A 19,937-nucleotide genomic window follows, 5' to 3' on the forward strand; every position below is an offset into this window, starting at 1 on the left:
ATGAGTTGTCAAGTCTTTTCTTCAGCTGACACCTTTATCCCCTTGACTTCTGACTCGTCTCCCACTCTGCCTCTGATAATGCATCATAGTGCTGCAGAGTGCTTACCCGTCTCCAATCATGCCACTAATGTGGTTTCTACAGGTATTGTTTCTCTTATTATAAAATTGCTACTTTTATCAGTGTGCCATTTTATTGGCTTCAGTTTAGCATCTTTGCTATGCTATACAAATACTTTAAGAAATTCTTCAGGCAAAATCTGTATTTAATTAGCTTATAATATCTTTTAATTACATTGATTTCACATTGCTCTTTGAAGCTGATCTTGTAATCAATATTTGACCATCAAATTGATGTCATTCTACTCAATATTTAATGATTTGAACTCATTAAATTGAAAAGAATACAAACTTTTTGCTTTATTTTCCTTCTAAAAACTTCTGGCACAGAATGGAAAGAATGGAAACTTTACATTTTATGAAATGACAGGTAATGACTTAAATGAGTGGTAGGTATCTGTCGCCGCTCCAATCCCGAAGTAATGCATTTTGATGCTAATTATGCAACATTAGTTTATTTCAGGTTATATGAAATGACTTCCATCTGATTTTCATTATACTTCTTTCTCAAATAGTTGAAATTAATTCCATCCACGAAATATGGAACACTATTAATACTGTAAAAATTCATTTGTAAAGAAAGCAAACTATCTTGCTGTTCATATAAAAACATTGAATCTTTTTATGAAAGACTGTAATTTAATTGCAACGCAATGAAAAAAATCACTTTTTATCTCTTCCCATCCTGTCTTATGATTTTTTTTACAAAATATATATTTTTTCCATTGTTGACCCTCTATCATTGTCCACCTAATTACAAGCATGATAAAAAAAAATAAAACTTGAGGAAGTTAAGTAATAATATCAGTGCTTGAAATTACGTCTAAAACAACCTTTAAAATATTAAACAATGAAAGTATGTACAAATTTTTGCAGCTTTGTATTCTATACATGTATTCAGGGAAATGCTTTCCGTTTCTATCTTCTACTGATTCTTCAAAAGGAATGAGAAAGACTTGATGATATGTTATTTTAATATATTTTATATAATATTTCACATCAATTTAATCTGGCAGCTAATGGTTGTACCTGAATGAAGTCTTTTACTTCTAACTGAATGGAACTACAAATTTTGAAATTGCATTTGACAACTTCGAAAAACAGGAATTGTTATCCAATATTTCATATGGCACTAGACTGGAGATCCTACCTCAATGTAATGTTCATTAGTGAAATATTTTCATATTGATTCATAAATTGGTGTATGTATGTATGTATGCATATATATATATATATATATATATATATATATATATATATATATATGTATATATATATAGGTCTTTGGTTGTTCGGGTTTTCTCCCGCGTAAAATTGGAAGTGTCTTGGCGACGTTTCGACGAAGTCCCATTCGTCATCTTCAGGCTGGTGTTTACAGCTTCCTGCGCAGGAGCTGAAAACACCAGCCTGAAGATGACGAATGGGACTTCGTCGAAACGTCGCCAAGACACTTCCAATTTTGCGGGAGAAAACCCGAACAACCAAAGACCTACATACAAATACCCGCGAAAACCTCAGAAACAAACATATATATATATATATATATATATATATATATATATATATATATATATATATATATATTATCTTGGAAAAATAATATAAATATTTTCTTGCCGGAAGCTTTTAATTGAACTTGTATTTTATTTTATTAATCAATAGCTTTATTTCAATGAGTGCTTGTTTACTTAATAAATCCCAATGTATTCAAAGAGACTAAATACCAAGTAAGCATACATAGACCATAGCCTTATTTTCTGTAGTAGTATTTTAATCTTGCCACTGAAAAGCAAACTATATATAATTTTCTTGCTTTGTACATCAATTGACAGCAAGATATTTTAGACATTTTGAATGGTGCTTGTCAGGACACATTCACGGGAAGAAGGGTTTATTTATTTATTTTCATTCTTATACACACTTATCATGAGCATTCCTAATATTTATCTATTCAAGATGCCATTTATACAGAAAACAATATATTAACACTGAAACATCATTTTGTAGGATACAAATTGCTCAGACGGTTCCATGCAAGTATACTTATCCTATTTGAAAAAAAGATCTTCAAGTCAAAGAGGCGATGGGCAATTATTCAGTTGATCTCTTTCTTCTTTCTATATGAATGAATACTTTCAAAGATTTTATTTCATATTGTACTGTATTTCAGAGTATGAGTACAGAATTTTCAGCAGACTTCAAAAGTTAATCACAGAAAACTAAATACAGCTGATATTGATCTTTGTAATGCAGCAAAATACTTATTTTATGTTATATTTGAAAACTAAGGGATTGTTTTTTTAAAAAAATATTTAGAGTATACTGAATAACAATAGTAATAATTATAATACTTTAGTAAAATTATATTCTGGCTTATTCAACAACTCTGTAATAATAATTGTATTGTTATTATTTAATAACCTTTTTTATAAAAGTCATGCGGAAATGAGTTTACTAAATTGATTTTTAAATATATGACATGAATGGAAACATATATAATTCAACATGCGTTAAATGTTTCACCATCTGCCCAGTTTATTCCAGATTTCAGCCTATAACTTACTAGGCAGAGTAAATGGGTCAGTAGTCATTAAATTGGATGACTGAATTGCTGCATGTAGCAATCAAACAATATCATATTCTTAAGATATTCAGTTCAGCTCATGACAAATCCAAAAGATAATTTTCATATATTTTGATAGAGATAATATTTTATGAATCAGTATATATGTTCTTACTGGTATCATCTGTTTGTCTTTGAACCCAACCCTTAAATATGCCCATATATGCTTTTCCATGGCTACTATGGGATATATGCCATCAGGTCTACATTATTCTGTTCCTTCTTGTCATTATGGAAACCAACAAACTGCATATGGGATGATGGCAGGTAAGAAATACTTTCTGAAACAAAATCTATAGCATTTTGACTAAAGATAATTCCAAGCAATTGTTCATTTAATCTATAGCTTACCTGTGGCATTGCCAAAACATACTACCAAAGTGAGTGCCAGTCTAAAAGCCTAAAAAAAATCTCATAATTATAGCTACTTGGAATTATTTTTTGGTCCTCTAGCTAATATTGTCATGTGCTAAGTGTTATCGCAAAGTGTTAGCATATATAGAAAGCATGGGTACTAAGTATAACAAATGTAAGGCCAATCATCTGGATTGTCTCTCCCTTAAAGATTTGGAAATGCTTACATGAAGAGGTCTGATCCACGAGAAGTATCTTGATAAAGGCCTTTCTTTGCTCTTGTGTCATTATTATAGAAATAAATTCCCCTTTAAGTTGAAGCTGAAATCCAAATAACTTCATAATTTATTTATGTACCTTTCTTGACAATGTGCCAGAAATGGCTTCACTTCAGGAGTGGTTTTCTTTTTTCTTCAAATTCGCATACTAGCTTATAGATCTGCTTTTCTTTAGAGAATTCTCATCCAGATACTAACTAGTCTTGGCTTGGTTTAACCTCCCAGCACAGTTACTTCCTTAGGTTTGTTCCAAGAAGTATTACACACTTCAGTAAAAAAATACTTTGCTTTATTATAATTCATTTATTTATTTTTATGAAAAAATAGGAGCAACAAAAGAAAAGGGAGCTATAGGAAGGTTGAGAAGTAGACATTCAATTTCCCTAGACTTTTTATGTTGCATGTAGAACATTGTGTAGACCAGTGTTTTTCAACCTTGGTAACTTTAAGATGTATGGATTTCCCTGGCCAGTACTGAATTCCACACATCTTAAATTTGCCAGAGTTGAAAAATACTGAAGTAAAACAGTATTTTGTAAAATGAGCTGTTATTTGTAGAACATAGTACTTCTCATAATTCACCTACTTTATCTATCATGGCAATTCTCCATGTGAAATAATTAAACTTCCTAAAAATAATCTTGGCATCCATTAAAAAGAAAAAAATAAAGCTTCCAGGTAAGTATTCTGCGGAAAACTGCAAGAGGTTCTAAATAAACAAGAAAAACACATAGTATTATTAATAGGTGATTGGAATGTCTATAGAGATTCTCAGTTATCCAAGTCACGATTGTTCCAAAGGTGCTTTTAAAAAAGGAAACTGGACTTTCTTTGTTTTTCCTTGAGGATATTTCATTTCTCATCCAAGAAGCTTCTTCAGTTCTGACTAAATGATGGAGAATAAAAGGATTTATATTACTGCAGTCATCTGGTCATGAGAGTGCTAACAACCAAAAGACTGCATGCAATGTAAATCCTTCTATTTCCCACCATTTAGTCAGAACTGAAAAAACTTCTTAAATAAGAAGCAAAACATCTTCAAGGAAAACAAAGAAAGTCCAGTTGCCTTTGAAAAAACACCTTTCTGATCACAGGTGATCAGAATGTAAAATCTATAGAAAGGTAGGAACTGGAAATTACAGAAAGATTTGGATGAGAGTATTTTCAACATCTACGTCAAGCAACGTGAATGTAAATCTTACCTGTGGACATATCAAGTTAGTTGAAATGTTTCTCAATGCAGATTATAAAAAAAGATCATGACTTATTGGTATCAATTATATAGGATATATTAATAAAGTTTTAAAAAGTACAGGTTCTTCCTCACCACAGCACAAAGTAAGGTTGTCAAGTGGACTAGGTGCCACAAAATATGCTGGCTCAAAGATGTCCATATTAAGAGCCACAGGGGAATAGATAGGTGGCATGAGAAATCCCTTCTTTGTCGACAATTACTGTGAGCAGAAGACCAGTTGGTCTCTCGCTGTCAGTTATCCATGTTCTGGTGCTTTTCTCTCTCCTCATTTTTCCTGCTGCCCATGTCAAGAGAAGTGGGGAGAAAAGGAGAAGCCCAGTCCATCTGGAGGGATGAAAGAAACTACAAGATGGTTCTTGAAGGAGCACAAGATATTGCTGCAGATAAGTCACAATGGCAAGCATTTGTCCATACAAGCATCTAATTCCCTGTCTTTCATTGGCTTCTTTTTTTTTCTTAAATTTACCTACAGAATAAACAACAGTATTTTAAACTGAAATATTTCTTAAATATTAGATTAAATATCTAGGGGGCTCCAGACTGACAAAGGCTGCACTAGGTGGATACAATATAATGCATTTTTTTTTAAAAAAGAAAGATTTGCAGGAATGATTCTCATTTATTAATGCTATTATGGGCTAAAACTAAGATGGAATTCTTCATCTCTCAATTGCTATTCTTGCAGTCTCCTCTCCCTCCCGCCCATCTCTAATAGGTATCAAGCCTACAGCTCCAGATGTGCTGGCAGCAAGCCTCTCTCAAAGCCGTATTTTGCAAACCTGCAGTATGTCTCATCCCAATGTTGTGAATGGAGTTGGCACTTTACAAGGCAAGTCTCTCCACTCTAGTGAAGTTCCTCTTAACTATCTCTTATTTAAACTAAGTATTCTCTTCTTGGGCTCTTGATAGGGTCTCATTATCTCTTTTGCAGCTATAGCCACTGCTGGCTCATGTTTAATCTGACTTTGCTCTACAAAGTCAGATTCTATCTATCTTGAACTTTGCACCTGGTTTTCCTAAAAAATGAGACCTTATGTTTATCACCATTGAACAGAATTTTGTCAGATACATACAACCTATGAATATTTTGTGAACCTTGAGCCTGCATTCTGTGTTATAATATCTCTCACTTTTGTATCATCAGTTTTTCTGAATGTATTTTTAAACCCTTAAGTCATTTACAAAAATACTGAAGAGCACTGTGCCAAGGATGGTAATTTCAGATACCTTCATGCATACCTCCTTCCATGTAGTTATAGATCCATTAAGGATGATACACTGGGCATGGTTGTTCAATCTACTATGAATCTATATAGCTGGTGAATTATCTATCCTCCATTGTTTTGTCTAAAACATCATATATGGATGGGTATAGCCAACCTTTTCAAATGCCTTACTGAGGTTTAGATATTTTGTATCTACACCATTCCCTTAGTCATAATTACCTGCCCAAAAAAGTGGTAAGTTTTGTCTGTCATGATATATATATATATATATATATATATATATATATATATATATATATATATATATATAAAACCACACTGGCTTCTAGTAATCTCCATGATTCTTTCTAAGTTCTTGCAAACTCACTGCCTGCTGATTCTTTCTGGGATTTTCCCAGATATTGATTTTTTATTGGTCTACAGTTTTCTGTGTGGTTTGTAGTTTCCTTCTTTTTTTAAAAAAAAACAAGTTTTATTAGTTTTTTTCATTTTACAAACAAGTGCTTACGAATCAACGTGGTGGCAGTGTAATCAATTGTCCAAAAACAAAGTCATAGTCATATAGTTCAGATTAAATCATTAGAAACCCCCTCTCTATTCCCTCTAATAATATATTATATTCAAATTAATGTATTTCAATACAACTAAGTCAATCCAGACAATCATCAATAACATTTCATCTAAATAAGTCCTAATCCTGTATTAAGCTTTACTATTTCAATTGCTATATTCCATATTGCTAATATAAATACATAATTAACACTTCAGGTGTCTTTCCATTCCCTTTTTCCTTAACATAATCAATAATCATTTATTAATATCATTTCTTCTTTTTTATTCTTCTTCTTCCATAACAAAATAACTGTCATTTCTAATAGCAAAAATATTAGTTCAAAAAAGAAAAGAAAAAGAAAACAAAAAACAAAACAGAAAAAATACCTTTCTACTCTATTATACTTTATAATCTATCAATCCCTCAGTATCTGTGTCAAATTCCTTTAACCCCTCCCAAAATTACTATATGCACAACAAACATGTTAATACATAAACGAACATCTTCTTATTAAATTCAAATCTTTAATTAATTTTTATTCAATCTAACATCTTATTTAACTGTCTTAAATCATAAATCAATCCATATCTAGTAAACCTTTTAAACCTGTTATATAAAGCCTTGAGTCATAGTCTTAAATCTTATTCTAGCTTTCTTTTTATGCCAGACAGGTTTCCATAACAACAAATGAATGAACAAGTCACTTTTTGTGCCTTGTAGTATCCTTTGGGTCAAACAAAAGCATCCCCCTTTCTGTTTTAGAGACCTAGCTCCTTTGTAAATAATCCCATGTTGTTTTAAAGAGTCAAGTCTCCACATTTGAAACTGTTGAATAACAGACTCAGTTATGTCCAACTCTGTAGTTGCTTATCCAAGCTATCATGGTTCTCAGTTTCCTTCTTTATACTTAATCATGTCGATCAACCTTTCTGCTTCTTGCACTCTTTCTATTTCCATCTACTTTTTCCAGCATTATAAACTTCTTAATAAAGGTAGGTGCTTTTCATAAAATGCTGAAAATGTTATATTTTTAATCTGTTCATTTGAGCCTCAGATAAGAACTTTTGATCAATTTGTTGTATGATTCAGATATTGTTGTTTGAGGTATCTAAAGTATTTTCAATGGGGTTCTCCAATATTCAAAAAAGTCAATATTCTTTTTATCCAGTTTCTTCAAAGGTGTTTCACCTTCACTTCCCTACAATATCACAGAGAAAATCATTGCCTGAATGATAGTGATATTTCTATGGGTAAACTCATCATGAAGAATGGGATAGGGGGAACCCAGAGTGGAATAGAGTCCATTAAGTGGCTTGTTTCATTGCTTGTTGTTGCCAATGGGGTGTGAGTTTATTGTTTTTACTCTTTTAATATTGGGATTTTAGTAAGGCACCTAAAGTTATTTAAAGTGAGTTGGCAGCTATATAAATGTTCTAAACAGTGCTTTTTTCTAAAAAAAAAAAAAAAAAAAAGATGCCAGAACTCACACATATCATACAACCCACCTTGCCTACCCTAGATTCCATCCAAAAAAGGTGCCGGAACTCTGATCTGGGTGTTCTATGACAAAAAAAGCCCTGGTTCTAAATAAATAAATGCATCTAAATATTCTTCCAAGGCTTTACTGCTATCTTATCAAGTGCTGGTCTATATCACATTTTTGACTGTCTGCTTGTATTTTTACAGTTAGTGGTCGATCCTTTTTAATACTATAGATAGGCAGAAGCTATCTAGTATTTCATAATCTTCATTGTCAATTCTAAGGCTAATTGACATGTTTATTGCCATTAATTTAGTATTTGTTATATTTTATATTTAAAATATTTGTTTTATATTGCTAAAATGTACAGTTGCAATTAGATGTTTTCACCATATATGTTTTATATTTATATTTTTTGTATTTAATCTTAGTCCCATTGTTTCACTATGTTCTTAGATTTTAATTAGTAAAGCTTCCATATAATTTGCTTTATCAGAATATTATTACAGATACAGTGCAGGTTACTGATGTTTCTTTCTCCAATGTTAAAACCATGCTGATCCTTATATGATATTGGCTTCATGGCCATTATCTGTTGGGCAGTGTTGGACTTCAGTGTTTAGCGGACTGTTCATATCTACAGATTTGACTTTGTTAAAAACCAATGAGAAGTTAGATATTTGGCTATAAAGACAAGACTCTAATCAGTCCCTGGTCAGTTGCTTGTGATGTGCATAGCAGAACCACCTGTGTCTGAAGATGCCAGCTACAACTGCTGGAAAAAATCAAGAAATCTTCTGTCCAGGCCATGGTCACTAAATCTTGAAACCCAACACTTTTTTTAGTCCAGCTTCCTTTAATATATATTCAGCTTATAAATTGAATAAATATGAAAAGAATACACAGCCTTGTTTAACTTTTCCAACTTAGAGCTAGTGCAGTTCACTATATTCTGTTTGGAATGTGGTTTTTCTTTTTTCTATATATAAATTTTCATGATGACAATGACCTGCATTGTGATTCCCATTCTTCTAAACACATTCCATAACTTGAATTGTTTATCCAATCAAGCATTTTTCTACGATCAACAAAGCCCATATTGATTTATTTTTGTATTTTCTAGATCTTTCAATTATCCAATGTGAATCAGCAATGATGTCTATTCTGAAACCTGCTTGAACACCTGATATTTCCCTTTTATATAAGGTTATAATCTGAATTGAATGATCCTAAGTATTGTTTTGCCAGCTTGTGAAATTAAGGGTATGGTATAATTTGTACCCTTTTAAAATCTCCTTTCTGTTGACTGCCATGTTGTTCTCCAGATCTGCTATAATAACTTGGTTGGAACATTTTTCTTCTTCTGTTCCTTACCATATTTTTGTGAATAATGCATTAACACTTGCAGTCTTTCAACTTCTACCCAGAGTGCTGATCTACCCTAATGTTCTATTACTAAGAGTTCTTGTAATTATGGAATATCTGCTACGATTTCTTTGATGTCAACATGTCTACTACACAGTATTTCACTATACAATAAAGATGGATTTTTTTTTCAATCAGTTACTATTTGTCCACTGCTGGCTTCCCAATCTGAGATTACAAGAGCCTTCTGAGTTCAGAAATCTTTTGAATGTCTTTCCTTCTTTTCTGTTTCCATCTTCAGTGTCATTACAGATATCATTGTAATACTGCTATTAATATTCAGGCACATGTTCTCTAACAACAATTGAGACTGAATTCAAATAACAAACAATGTAAGCGATCATTACCCATTCTTTACCAATGATTGATATACACTTAACAAAATACAATATTTTATCTCCTTAGAATTGGTTTCTAATCAGAAAGCTGTATGTGTTTTGTTTCTGGATAGGTGGTCTCACTCCTTGCCTGTATAAATTCCCTGAGCATGCTCTAAGTGCCAGTTCATGTGCTCTAGGCCACAGCTTTACTTCCATGCACCCGTCTCTACTTGGAGCTGATCCTACCACTGATTTTAAGCAGGAATTTCGGAAGAAGGCCAAGTCACTTGATGAACCAATAGATATGGATTCTCCAGAAATTAGAGAGTTGGAGAAATTTGCCAATGAGTTCAAGTTGAGAAGAATTAAGCTAGGTATGTGATTCATGCAACTAGACAACTTAAATATATTTTGTTTTATTCTAAAGTATCATATATAGTGATTGGAAATAACTATACCTACCACTCTCTTTGTCTCTTCTTTGACCTTGGATTTTTAGTTTGATTCTGTAGGCCTATTTTCTTTTGTCAGGTTATACACAAACAAATGTTGGAGAAGCTCTAGCTGCAGTGCATGGCTCTGAATTCAGCCAGACTACTATTTGCCGGTTTGAAAACTTGCAACTGAGTTTCAAGAATGCCTGCAAACTAAAATCCATATTAACTAAGTGGTTGGAGGAAGCAGAACAAGTAGGAGGTATCACAGACTTTTTTTTTTTAAAAAAAAAATACTGTCAAAACTATTTGTGTTTATGTGCAAGTTATGTGCAGCATTCTGAACCTGAAAAGTTTTGAACACATATGGACACACAAGTAGCACTTGTTAGCAACTTGCTAAACCGAATGAAAATTTTCCCAGGGTTGTGCTGTAATTGTGGAATACAGCCATGGAATTTAAGGAAGAGATGCAGCTATTTTAAGGACTTGTTGACAGTGGCAAGAATGTAGTATTCTTTGTGCTCCAAAGAACTCTTTTCTTTTCAAAACTACACTACACAGCTACATTGCATGTTTAAGATTCTATATGGAACAGTGAAAATATACAAGAAACATGGTTGTTTTCAGACAACAAATCCCTTATTTCTTAAAGGAAGAACTGGATTATTCTCTCAATCCATGTCTAAGTCTAGTGCTATGTACCTGTAGAAAGCTAAGCTATTGTGTATTTGCATTATAACAAATGTTATGCTTGTTTGTATGTACATATGTATCTATATATTTAGAGCCCCTTCACACTGATATATAGTGTGCATTGTAAATGGGAACCAGATACACTAATGTTATGGAAACAGTGTGATTCCTCTCACACTATACATGTTCACTGAATGTACAGGAAAAGTGCATATAAACAAAATCAAATATTTCCAGAGCCTGACAGAAATAGTAAAGTAATATCTATAACTTATACCAGTAATGCTAAATATGTTCCTGAACTCTATCACCTCAGGCAGTTATAAAGCTACTTTAAGAAGTAATACTGTTTGCACATTTTTAACTTGAGAATACATGCAGACAACACTTTTTATTTGCCTCATAACATATGTGAAGGCAAATTGTGAAGCATTTCTTCAGAAGACTATGGATATGTAGATTTCCACAACTGCGAAGGTTGCGGAAATAGTCATGAGAACAAATGTTCTTGGACAAATATAGTCAGATTCATATATATTGGGAGAATAATACATTTTTGGGCATTTGGCCTCTGTATACCACCACCCTGAATTTGAAATGAAACACTCAACATATGAGCAAAGTAAAGACTTTTAGCTTTAACTCAAGGGATTTAACAAAAGTGTGGCATTACACATTGAGGAATTACAGCATTTTAATAAACCCACCTCTATTTTTGGTGACTCATAAATAATGGGACAAATGGCTGACAAACAGTTCCAGGTGTGCCTGTTCCCTGATTAGTTCATGACAAATCAAGCAGATAAAGGTCTGGATTTGGTTCTGAGATTTACATTTGCATCTAATAGCTGTTCAACATTCAACATGAGGTCCAAAGAGGTATTTATGCAAGTGAAAGAGGCCACCATTAGACTGAAGAAAAAATAAACCCATCAGACAGATAGCAAAAACATTGTAAGTAGTCAAAACAACAATTTGGAACATTCCTAAAAGGAATTAACTAGCAGCTCAACAACACCAAAATGCCTGGAAGAACATGGAATTTTCTCATTGATGAAAAAAAAAAAACACCTTTCACAATTCTGGCCAAGTCTAGAACACTCTTGAGGAGGTAGGCATGTCATTATAATATGTCCAATTCTGAAATAATATTCTTTGGACTGATGAAACCAAGATCAACTTGTACTATAATGATGGAAAAAGTATGGAAAAGGTAAGGCATAGCTCATGGTTGAAGCATATCAAATAATTTGTCAAACATGGAAGAAGCAATGCCATGGCATGAGCATGTATGGCTGTCAATGAAACTGAGTCACTGGTGTTTATTGATGACTTGAATGCTGATAAAAGGCAAAGAAATCAAGACAAAGAAATGGAATATTTTTCACTGGCCAAGTCAGTCACTGATCTCAATCCAATAGAGCATGCTGTTTATTTACTGAAGGCAGAAAGACCCACAAACAAGCAACAACTGAAGGCTGCAGTACAAGTGTGACAAAGCATCTCAAACTCAGCATTTGGTTATATCCATGGTTCCAGACCTCACTGACTACAAAGAATTTTTGTCCAAGTACTAAAAATAATCCTTATATTTGTAATTATTTTAGTTTGTCCCATCATTTATGAGCCACCAGAAATGGTTGTAATTCCTCAGTGGTTAATGGTTGACTACACTTTTGTTAAGCCCCTTGAATTAAAGCTAAAAGTCCTCATTTTACTCACATTTTGACTGTTTCATATCAAATTCAATGTGGTAGTGTACAGAGACCAAATGCCAACATCATTATCACAATATATACAAACCGTACATATTATATGCTCCTGATGTATTTACATGAGTTCTCCTCTTACAGTCATAACGCACAAAATAATTCTAAGCAATTTAGCTTTTATTGTACAAGAGCATAGCAGCCTGCCAACTAATGTATGTCTGTCATAAGAAAATACTGTAGTTTAGCTTGAATTTTAACAAACTTTATTGTACTTCTCTCTCACTATCACATACAACATACATTTTATAAAATACCAAATACAAACCAAAACACAAATATTAAATACAGTACGTGACATCAGATGTTTGGCAACATTGTCATTAACTACCAGAAATTATTCTTTTTTAATTATTTTTTCCCACTGTATAGCTCTATACAATGAAAAAGTTGGCATGAATGAACGGAAAAGAAAACGCAGAACCACCATTAGGTAATAAGTAATGCACCTTTTTCACATGTATGGTCCTCATGAGTGATAGGGATTCTGTCTATTAGACTTTTCTACTGTAACTTCTCATAATGATTTATAACTTGTATACAACTGTTTTAGCATGTCTGAATAAACTGTAGGTTTCAATCAGGCATGCCAAACCTGTGATGTCACGTGACGTTATGCGATGTATCGGGACCTTTTCCCCATTGCCGACAATGGGGTGAGCGCGGTTTTGGTATGACACATCTGGTCCGCAGGCCAGAGGTTTGACATGCCTGTTCTAAATGAACAGAGGCTGACACTTCTATGAGGTGTGAAAACTATGAACAATTGAAGTTAAAAAGAGGTTGGATTTTGCAGCAATACAACAATCCAAAATGTACTTCCAATTCAACTATGAAGCGCTCAGCAGGCAGGCAGGCAAGCAAGCAGGTAGGCAGAAAGTTTGTAACTATTTCCTAACTCTGAATATTATTAAAAATATGTTAGGAGATCTCAAATATGCTGAGGGTACCTGAGAATATTTCTGATCTACAAAATTTCTGCAAGGCAGGGTGGGAAAAATAGCAAAGAAAGAATGGAAAGACTTAGTGTCAAACTGCCGGCCCACAGGCAGATTTCATCATACCGGAGCCGTGCCCACCGCATTGCCGCCAATAGCAAAATAGTCCCGATACGTCTCGCGACGTCATGTGACGTCACGAGTTTGACATGTCTGATTTAGATGGTTACGGATGGTTTAAAAAATATTTATTTTGTTCATAATTACAAAAAATGTTATAAAATACTGATGAGTGTGTCCAAACTTCTCTACTTACCATATTTTTCAAATTTTGAGTTTCTAAACAACTGTACTTAAATACTTGTTCATGTTCTTAAAAAAGTGTTTTGTTTATTTTGTACCTTACTGAGATTATATCAAGTGTTCTCTGAAGGATACATTGAAAGACATATTTTAATCAGGGGACTCTAAACAACTAAATCTTTTCAACAATCAGAATAAAAGCCACAAATGTTGCTTATACTGTATTATATCCATATTAATTTTTCCAATATCTGAATGGAGTATATAATTTTATCAGATTATAAACTGCACAAAATGGGCGCAGTTTATCCTATCACTCCAAAGTTCAACATCATTATCACTAATATTTAACAGAATACTGCTTTGATATCAAAACTGAAGTACAGTGCTGCCCTCTTGTGATCAGAACTATTAATTAAACCTATATTGCATTTTAAAATAGTTAAAACTAAAAATGTATTACTGTGTAGAATCTTTTATAGCATTTATAAGCAATATCAAGACAACTATAATTAAAGCTGAAAAGGATCCTTGTGAACCAAATTGACACACTAGGAAGCAGAAGTATTTGCTCATTGGATTTAAGAAAAAGACAGAGACATTTTCCTCAATCTTATTTGTCCTTACTATTCCTTGGATAAACGGAAGATAATTCAGAAAATGTGTCAATAATGATATGAAAGCAAAATCAGAGGGAAGGAACAGCAGCAAAGAATGATGATCTAAATATACACCATTTAAAATACTGAAATAACCATAAGCCTTGGCTCCTTAGTCTCCCCAGAAAGGTCTTCTTTTTGGTTTCTGTAATTTGTTACTTTTTCTTTCTTTATGCATAAGGGGGAACATATGGCATGTGAAGATTTCTGTTGTCACTGAAGCCTGCTAAACAAGCACTGACAAAGTTAAGCAGCAGCCAAGAGCAAGGCAGCAGCAGGCCCTTTTAGTACTAAAGCTCTCAACTATGTCCAATAATGCTTACAATTGCCATTAGCAATTGGGCAGTAGTAATATAAGTACAACATTATCCAAATCATATCCAATTAATCTTCTATTCAAACTTATGTACTAGAATTTTAGTTCTTTATGGGAAAGCTGCTTGCAACTCTACCGAATTACAATTTTAAATCTAATGCCACTCTAATGAGTATAATTGGTAAGGGGACCAACGGCAACACAGGATATTAGATTTCTTCCAATTGTTTTCAGTGAATAGGAGATAATGCACACAATGTATGTTCACCTGGCTTACCCAACTAGACATGTACGCCATGTCCATGTTATTTCTAGTATACAGAATGCTGGTTTTTATAATTATTGAATTCTGATCCAACTTAAGTGTGATGCAGCAACCACAGTACTTTTGATGTTACCAAGTGCATATTTAAGAGGGTGTCATAAATCAAAAGGGAGATTTTACTGAAGTGTTCTCATTTTTCAGTATCATTTTGAGGCTAGTCATGTCCTTTTCTTTTGTAGATGGTGTGGCTCTTCCTTGCTAATTTCTTTTTAAGCTACTTTAGGCACTGATTGGGATGAACGTGGAAGGGTTCTCCCCCAGAAGTCTTGTTTTATAGTCTATCTGTTGTGTACCTAGACATATAACATTTACATGATTTCATGCCCTTTTCAACACTTGAGATACTGAATAGATATGATAAGCTGCCTACTGTTTTCATGCAGCATGAAGACAGCATGAAGACAGGAGTATGATTGCAATGTGGTATTTTTCTTTTCAGTATTGCCGCGAAAGAAGCCTTGGAAAGCCATTTTACAGAACAAAGCAAGCCTTCATCTCAGGAGATCATGAGGATGGCAGAGGGGCTGAATCTGGAAAAGGAAGTGGTGAGAGTTTGGTTCTGCAATCGGAGACAAAGAGAAAAGAGAGTGAAGACAAGTTTACACCAGAACACCTTTAATTCCATTATTAAGGACCATCAAGAGTGCTAGTAGAATTCTTTCCACAGACAAATGGATTTCTTAGTTTTAACTATTTGAAAAACTTCTTGTCCCGCCATACCAACAAAGAAAGTAGTATACTACCTTTATTAATGTATTTAATAATGAAAGTTTAACTTCATGTATTTCCGTAAGTACCTTTACTTAATAGAAGGCATTAAAACTGTATGCTTCAAAAATGATTGACACTTCAGGAACACTTCACACCTCCCGGCTATTCATTAAGAAACTCCTTTCTCTTCAGGATTCTCTACCAGCTGGAAAAAGAAGTCTAGCTATTTAAAAGTCATATCAACTTTGAATTATCAGGGCTTGTGCAACTTCTAGGGCATTGTTCAAAATCATTGGTGAAGGATCTATTGCTCTGGAAGTCCCATCATATTAGTGCAGAAAGACAAGATATTTGGAAAGCTCAAAAACAGGCATTTTTCCCCCTCTTATGAAGACTGCTTGGTTAATTTATTGCCTGCATTTTTAGTTTTTGCAAGAAGTAATTTTTGGTGCTGAAAAGATAAACATCTTTAATATTTGTTAAAAATATCAATTAAATATACCAATAAATTAAATAATATGTTTTTATATTTAATTAAGCCCAATTTTTTTGAAAATGGCACATTGATGATTAAATAGGAAGCATTATGCCAGGTCTCATTTGGAATTTGGACATCCAGTTGTTAGCAAATGGTTAACCTGGGAGTCTCTATGCCATTCACCAAATGGCTATCACAAAACCACATCACCCCTGATCCCAACCCCAAATCAAGTAAACAAACAAAAAAGTGGGAATGTGATGATGGTATCTATATACTGTAGTTGTTTAATCCAATATTTTATTAGCACCATTTTATAGTAAGATAAATTAGTGTAGTATGTTTCAACATTAAGTATTTCGCTCTCTTATGAGAGTGAGATTTTGAAGGAGGGATAAAAAAATTGCAGAAATTCCTAAAGCAGGAATTGAGAGATGAGAAAACAAACAAACTGAAATTGAAAAGTTGCCAAGTTAAATTCTGCCTCATATTGGGTACATTTTTCCTGTCTACTTCTTCTTTTAGCTGTTCCCTTTCAGCAATCTGCAGTTATAGAATAATTAATTTTTAAACATAATTTTCAATATTTCAGCTGAGGTAGTATTTTTAAGATTTTTTTCACCAGATGCATTATTTCTCCTAGTAATTAAGTTTATTCTATTCAAATTGTTACAGATGTTTTCAAAGCCAAAAAAAAAAAAAAAAAACCCACAGATTTTAAAAAATTGCATTTTTTTCAAAAATTCATGTATTATTAATTTAACTAATATTAAGGATCTGAATATAGGAAAGTACAGATGAGAAGATTAACAGAATATAAATATTTTTTTTTAAAAAAAGGTCACATCTAGTTTTCACATGTTGTATAACATAATTCTGCTCATGCCTGTACCGAAGTTCCATTAAATTAAATGGAGCTTACTTTTAGGTACTAGTATGTAAATTGCAGCCAAAGTAACTAATTGATAGATTTTAGATCATTATGCAGTAATACAAATTAAATCTATCAGATTTAATTGGCAATAGTTAAAGACTTTTATTTCATTTTTACACCATGAAAGCTCACACAACCTTATCACATTGGGATATACTGTACTAAACATTGTTGTAGTTATAAAATCCAATTTCATGATACTTAAGTGATGTGACGCTTTGACACAATGCATAATTAAATAATTGCTTCCTTTTAAAATTGAATGCTACATTCTCATTGCTGTTAACATTCTATTTTCATATAATTCTTGGCCAAATAATATAGCCTCAACAATTATTTTGTTATGTTATTCATTGACTCATCCTTTGCACCTGTAAGATTAGTGTCAAGTCTACAATGCAGTTTGAAAAAAATACAAAATACTCTTACAACCTGCTCATCTATTGCTACACAGTTCAAGTGAATTATTTGTCCTGTAACACAGGGGTCCCCAACCCCCGGTCTGTGGACCAGTACCGGGCCACGGCATGCCAGCAACCAGGCCGCACAAACAAGCAAAGCCCCATCTGCAGGATGCAGGTAGCACCCTCCGGTCTGCAGAAAAACCTCTCTCCCCTTAACCTGTCCCTGGTGCCCAAAAGATTGAGGACCTCTGCTATAACACATATAGCATGTGTTACTTAACCATGTTAGGCTCAATTTAAATTCAAATTCATTAACTTCAGTTAAGCCAGTGAGCAACATTCAAGTGTAAAAATGGATATAGAGCATATTATATTGGACAATAAAGCATATTTTGCAAAGTAACATTTGTTTAATGAAAAATGTTGCATGTTATTTATGTACAAATGCTATTGCAGGAAAAAGATTATCTTTTTCAGGTGTTACATACTCCACACCAATCATGGAGTTCACATAATTTCAGTGTTAACTTAAGTTAATGGCTTACATTACTTTTTTCACAATTCAAAACTTAATTAAAAGAAACCAAGCATTATATACACAAAGGCACAGACTCCTCTTCAAGTCAGCTATATTACAGTACAATGGAAATTATTCAATATTTTCCTTTCCAATATTTTTTGCTAACAGAAAATTATTTTAGACCAGAGCCCTGTCTCCAGAAGTTTCACTAATTGGATACCAATACCACTCCAGAATTTATAATGGAAACACATGTATCATTTTAACATTAAACTGAACTAAATTGTTAAAAAGTATTTATCAAAAGACTCCCTAAATTTTTACTGAAATTTTTGTAATCATTCTGCTGAAGATAGCAACTGTCTCTTCCCATTCAGAAAAAAACAAGGCTTCATTTTAAGTAATGTTATTTCTTAAGAAGTGTTTACAATTGAAACAGAGCAGAAATGTTTTCAGAAAGGCTGCTTGTAATAATTTACAAAATGTAGAAATCTAAAGATGAGTGGAATAGTTATCAAGTTAAATAATTGTTGTCCAAAAACTAAACTGAAGAAATCAAAATTGAAATCATATGTAATAAATGGCCTGTTAACAAAATATCCCAATTTAATAAAAGATATACAAATTCTTCATCACATATATTTTTCTGTTCTCTTTCTCTCAAGTTTAGTTCGTCCAGCTGTCTTTAGAAATGACCATTACCAATAATGGCTTAGGCGAGATTTGCAATGAAATCTGGTTTTTTATTGAAACCTGTACTGGAGGTTTGTGCATATGCCAATGTTGGAGCTGCTGTAGAAGTCAGGCTTCATATTAGCATAAAGCTAATCTACTCCTAAGGCTTTAAGCTGCCGCTCAATCTCTTCATCTGAAATTGTAGCATTTTTTGATGTAGATGCAGACGGCATGCCTATCGCAGCTGAAGGAGCCTTTGCCATCTAATAAAAAAAATATGAAAAGTTTAATTTATGTAACCAAGATAACATTTATTAACTGCAAGCATACATTCATAAAGCCTGCTATTACAAAGTAAATTAAAATGGGCAGGGGGAGGGGATTTCTTCATACCTTTCCAGATATTTCAATTCCAATTTCATCAAGAACTTGGTTAACAATATCCTGGCTTTCTTGTTCTTCATCAGAATCATTGAAGATATCATCTAGGGTATCGTTGACTTGAAAGAGAAGTCAAAGCCAAGACTGAGCATTGTAACTAGACAACTTCAGCATACCTTTTCACTTTTATGTCACAGAATGTTTAAAGCTAATGTTAGGAATATACTAAATGTTTCAATTATTCCCATTTCACCCTCCTGAATGGGCAAGTGAAGGTTTTCATTTCAATGTGCTACATAAATCTTTTCCAGAATGTTATCATTTTCTCCCAAACCATGGATGGTTATGAGTTTAATAACTTCAATCAAAACCAGTTTAAAATCTATGAAATCAATTATAGATTTTTCTTAGTGGAACTAAGAAAAAGGTTTAGTCTAATATGAAAAAAACAGCTTACTCATTTCTTCGGTCATTTCCATTTTCATGTTTTCTTTCTGGAAATTCTGCATAGTTTGCAGTGTCTTCTGTGGATCCATTTTTTTATTGACAGCCAACATTGTCTACCAGTACAGAGAGAAGGCCATTTCATATTAAAACAGCTTGTGGTCTAATATCATATAAAGATCACCCCACCATTACAATTTTATATGTTTAAAAAAAGTCTTGTCTTGTTTGTAATCCAAGATTCAGCATCATAAAGAGTTGTTAAAAGGAAGCTATCTGCAAACCAGATTTTAATAATACCTATTTCTAATTTTGATCT

At 33.1% G+C, this 19,937-nt stretch overlaps 2 protein-coding genes across 2 annotated transcripts in view; one reads left to right on the plus strand and one right to left on the minus strand.

Annotated features, from left to right (window-relative positions):
* POU1F1 (POU class 1 homeobox 1) lies at positions 1-18,882 on the plus strand. Its single transcript, XM_039333786.1, has 6 exons — positions 1-159; positions 2,881-3,007; positions 9,763-10,005; positions 10,163-10,327; positions 12,903-12,963; positions 15,511-18,882. The coding sequence occupies exons 1-6, from the start codon at positions 1-3 to the stop codon at positions 15,719-15,721; spliced, it is 966 nt and encodes a 321-aa protein (XP_039189720.1). The 3' UTR covers positions 15,722-18,882.
* Positions 17,989-19,937, minus strand: part of CHMP2B (charged multivesicular body protein 2B) — a 13,468-nt gene continuing 11,519 nt past the window's right edge. The window contains exons 4-6 of the mRNA XM_039333787.1: positions 19,632-19,734; positions 19,187-19,293; positions 17,989-19,056 (exon numbers count right to left, since the gene is read on the minus strand). Of these exons, the coding sequence (XP_039189721.1) occupies positions 18,943-19,056; positions 19,187-19,293; positions 19,632-19,734 (324 nt within the window). The 3' untranslated portion in view covers positions 17,989-18,942. The remainder of the gene's footprint in view (positions 19,057-19,186; positions 19,294-19,631; positions 19,735-19,937) is intronic.

This window comes from Crotalus tigris, unplaced genomic scaffold, assembly GCF_016545835.1.
Source record: "Crotalus tigris isolate CLP2741 ecotype Arizona unplaced genomic scaffold, ASM1654583v1 scf7180000024508.2633422, whole genome shotgun sequence".
Taxonomy (NCBI): Eukaryota; Metazoa; Chordata; class Lepidosauria; order Squamata; family Viperidae; genus Crotalus; species Crotalus tigris.